We start from the raw sequence: 3,400 nt of genomic DNA, 5'->3' as shown, positions 1-3,400 counted from the left end.
AAATATAAAAGTTAAAAACAACACAATGGCTGCAGTCAGTGATTAAAAAATGTCTTTTAAAACTCTTACAAGAGCTGGTTCAGTACAATGTATAATCTTAAAACTGGACTGGAAAATCTCGAGTAGTTTTATTTAAAAAAAAAAAAAAAAAAATTAGTTAGGAGTAAACTATCTTTTATTTTTTTTTACAAAAAGAAGGAAGTTTGTAAATGGGCTGGAACTGCAGGATCCAGACCGCGCTGAGGTTTAACTTTATTCCAGATGAGAGCAGCTTCAAATAATATGGACACATGATCTGAAAAGCATGCGTCACAGATCTCCAGGTTAAAACAGACAGGCCATGTGAAAAAACCAGCTCAGTGTGTGACTGCATTATTGTCTGGGACCAGATACAGATTGAACACATTCAAAGAGTCAATTGTTTTTGCCATGGAGCTATTTGGACAGCACGCATGGAAAACAAAGTCCCCAGCAATAAGGACATGGTCATATTTAGGCATTATATCAGCCAGGAAGACAGAAAAAGCACAGTAACACTGTGAGAGCGCCCCAGTCCACAAAGGCACAGTTCAAAATTGGTCAAGGTTGACAGTGGTAATGTCTGCTTACATTCAAACTTACTCTGAAAAACAGTGGCTAAAACAATCGACCTTCGAAATGACATGACAGTTTAGACGTCTGTCACATATGACTTACTCATTCAATTTATACAACATGTGATGTATATAACCCTCTCAGAGCCGTAATATGCATTTTTTTTAAGTCAGATTCCTCCTAAGTATGGTTCTCCTTGTACTCATTTAACAGCCTAATTTGTAGGTCTCTCTCTCCTCTGTACCGATTTGCAGAGTTAAAAGGCTCTTGGAATGTCAGTCTGTCACTGTTGACCTCACTTGCAGTTATTTTCACCACCTCACTGAACACTTTCACCTCAAAAAGAAGATGTTTAAGCTCCTCTACTCTGACAGAAACAGACAGGCCTCTGTCACAGAAGTTTTCTTATAAATGATCCTTTTTCCACAGATTTACCTTTGTATTAGAGTGATTTTTTGCAATTTATGTGGAGTAAACATGTATTGTAATAACGTGTTTATTTCATTTCAAATAATTTTCTTGACATGTTAAATGTGAAGCCTGGAGGACAATAGTTACAGATCTGGAAGAAGAAACTCATTGCTCCTTCTTATATGGACCATGTTTCTATTCACTAGACCCCTGCAAAAATCATACTTTATCTCTATTTTTCTGTGGAAACATTATGAAAAATAACAACTCCTGCTGAAATTCCGAGTCATAAAGCAATATCTATGAAGATATTCTCAATATAATTTAGTTTTCGTACAATTCAAGTAAACTACTGCCATAGACATGTACAATTCATCTGTAGTCAAGATGACCAACAAAATCAGTTTTCTTATAAAACCTAATTATTGCTAACATTCTAAGTTGAGACCTCAGCTTCTTTCAGGACGACTGAAAACTTCCTCTGACAGCACAGATAATACATGAGGATGGGTCTGATGGTGTTGTCTCTAATACCATAGATCAGAGCACTCAGACATTTAGGGAGCATAATAACCACAACATAAAGAGCAATTTGCATTTGCAGAGCTCTTATTCTGTCCACAACCGCAGAAATAGCTGTGACCAGTGGATTGTATAGGGTTGAGAGGAGACTGAGGCCGAGCTGAAACAGATGTAGAAGCAGAGTTTTACGAGCCTTATGGGCTGAAGCTTTGTCTGTGGAGGCTGACGTGGCTGCTATTGTTACACCAATAAAAGAAGCAATGACTGTAACACCAGCTGATACAAACAGAAAATAATAGTAGACTTTGTCATATTGTTCAGACACTGGATTGAGAAACATAGCTTGAGGAGTGCAAATAGCTGTCATCTGCAGAGTCTGCAGGTTTTCAAATGGAAAATCTAACAGTAAAACAAGTTGAGCAAGAACATTTAATGAACTGAAGGCCCAAATCACAATAATAGCAACCGCTGTATTTCTGCTGGTGACAACAGTAGAGTGTCTCAGTGGGTAGCAAACAGCTACATATCTCTCTAAAGACATCACCACTAGTGTTAGAGGAGAGATGTCACTGAAGAGATAGGAAAACATGATGAGAACACCACACACAGGATAAGTCAGCCTGATTCTGATAGACAGAAAATATAATAACTGACTCAATGTGAGGTGTAAATCATCTGCAAAAAGGAGATTATACAAAAGAATGTAACGACTCGTCTCACGTAACACTGGTTTACTCCTCAGTGTAAAGAGCATGACCCCATTAATGTAAAGAAAGACAAAACATGGCAGAGTAACAGGAATAGAAGACAATGCAATTTCCAGTAGTCCTCTGTACTGTGGTCCAACAGTTGTGTTGGTCTGAATTCCTGACATTTTAGAGAAACAGTCATGAAACCCACGTCAAACTAAGAGGGAACCTGAAGGCTTTGTTTTGTAATAATACGTTTGGATGCTTTATATATAAATCAGCATTCAAATCTCAAACTCCCATCAACCCCTTCACTATAACAGGACATATGCATCATTTCTGACAATCTCATTGAGTTCACAATCATAGATGAAAACATCCACATGCATTTTATCATGACAACAGAAAACATGTTAAACCCCAGGCAGAGTTGGTCTGCAGAGTTTGTCTGTTGTCACATAGAATATATGAGCTCATGTCGTACACCCACGTCATGTAAAACATCACGTGTAAGTATTATGACCCCAAGAGTCATGCTGATTAGTTATTTTTTCAATACCTTTATGTGAAAGTATTGTAATGAAGATGAGGACATGCATCTATCTGGAAGAAGTCAGGGGAGTGACAGTTTTTTCTTTGTTAGGGTTTTTAAAAGTATTGTCATCACATATGCAGAAAAAAAATCAAGTGAAAAAGAAAGTGCACCCTCTTTGAAGTCTTGGTCAAATGCAATCCAACTTTATTTATGAAACACTTTAAGACAACAGGGCCAAAATGCTGTACAGAAAAAAAAAAAAAAACCTAAAAGTCATGAAATACCAATACATACTGCATAAAATACATGAAGCATATTGAAATACAAAATAGAGTAAAATACAAAGTATAAATGAGACAATATTAAAAACTCATTTGAAATAGAGGTAAAAAAAAAAAAGAAAGAAATCACTATCATATGTGATATTGAAAGCTAAAGAAAAAAACTTTAATGAAAAGACTCAAAAATAGACAAGTAGGAGGCCTCTAAAGTGTGCAGAGAAAAGTCGGTCCAATGTTTTGGAGTGTTGCTCCTCTGGGGTTCAGAGGGCATACAGGGTAAAGAAACTAGCAAACAATCAATCTGTGACAAAGAATAGAGAGAGCACACGTGTGTTTCACTGCATTTACTTCACACAAGAGGATGTTTT

The 3,400-nt window shown here is 36.7% G+C and overlaps 1 protein-coding gene across 1 annotated transcript; it reads right to left on the bottom strand.

Moving 5' to 3' along the window:
- Positions 1–1,441: 1,441 nt before the first annotated feature.
- On the bottom strand, positions 1,442–2,401 carry LOC115432655 (odorant receptor 131-2-like). Its single transcript, XM_030153564.1, has one exon. It carries the CDS (start codon positions 2,399–2,401, stop codon positions 1,442–1,444), a length of 960 nt encoding a protein of 319 aa, XP_030009424.1.
- Between the last annotated feature and the right edge of the window lie 999 nt (positions 2,402–3,400).

This window comes from Sphaeramia orbicularis, chromosome 14 (assembly GCF_902148855.1).
Source record: "Sphaeramia orbicularis chromosome 14, fSphaOr1.1, whole genome shotgun sequence".
NCBI classification, from domain to species: Eukaryota; Metazoa; Chordata; class Actinopteri; order Kurtiformes; family Apogonidae; genus Sphaeramia; species Sphaeramia orbicularis.
This window is presented reverse-complemented; position numbering and strand designations above follow the sequence as displayed.

Bases quoted from the DNA above. Each gene is read 5' to 3' on its own strand.
- LOC115432655 (XM_030153564.1), bottom strand. From the start codon at position 2,401: ATGTCAGGAATTCAGACCAACACAACTGTTGGACCACAGTACAGAGGA.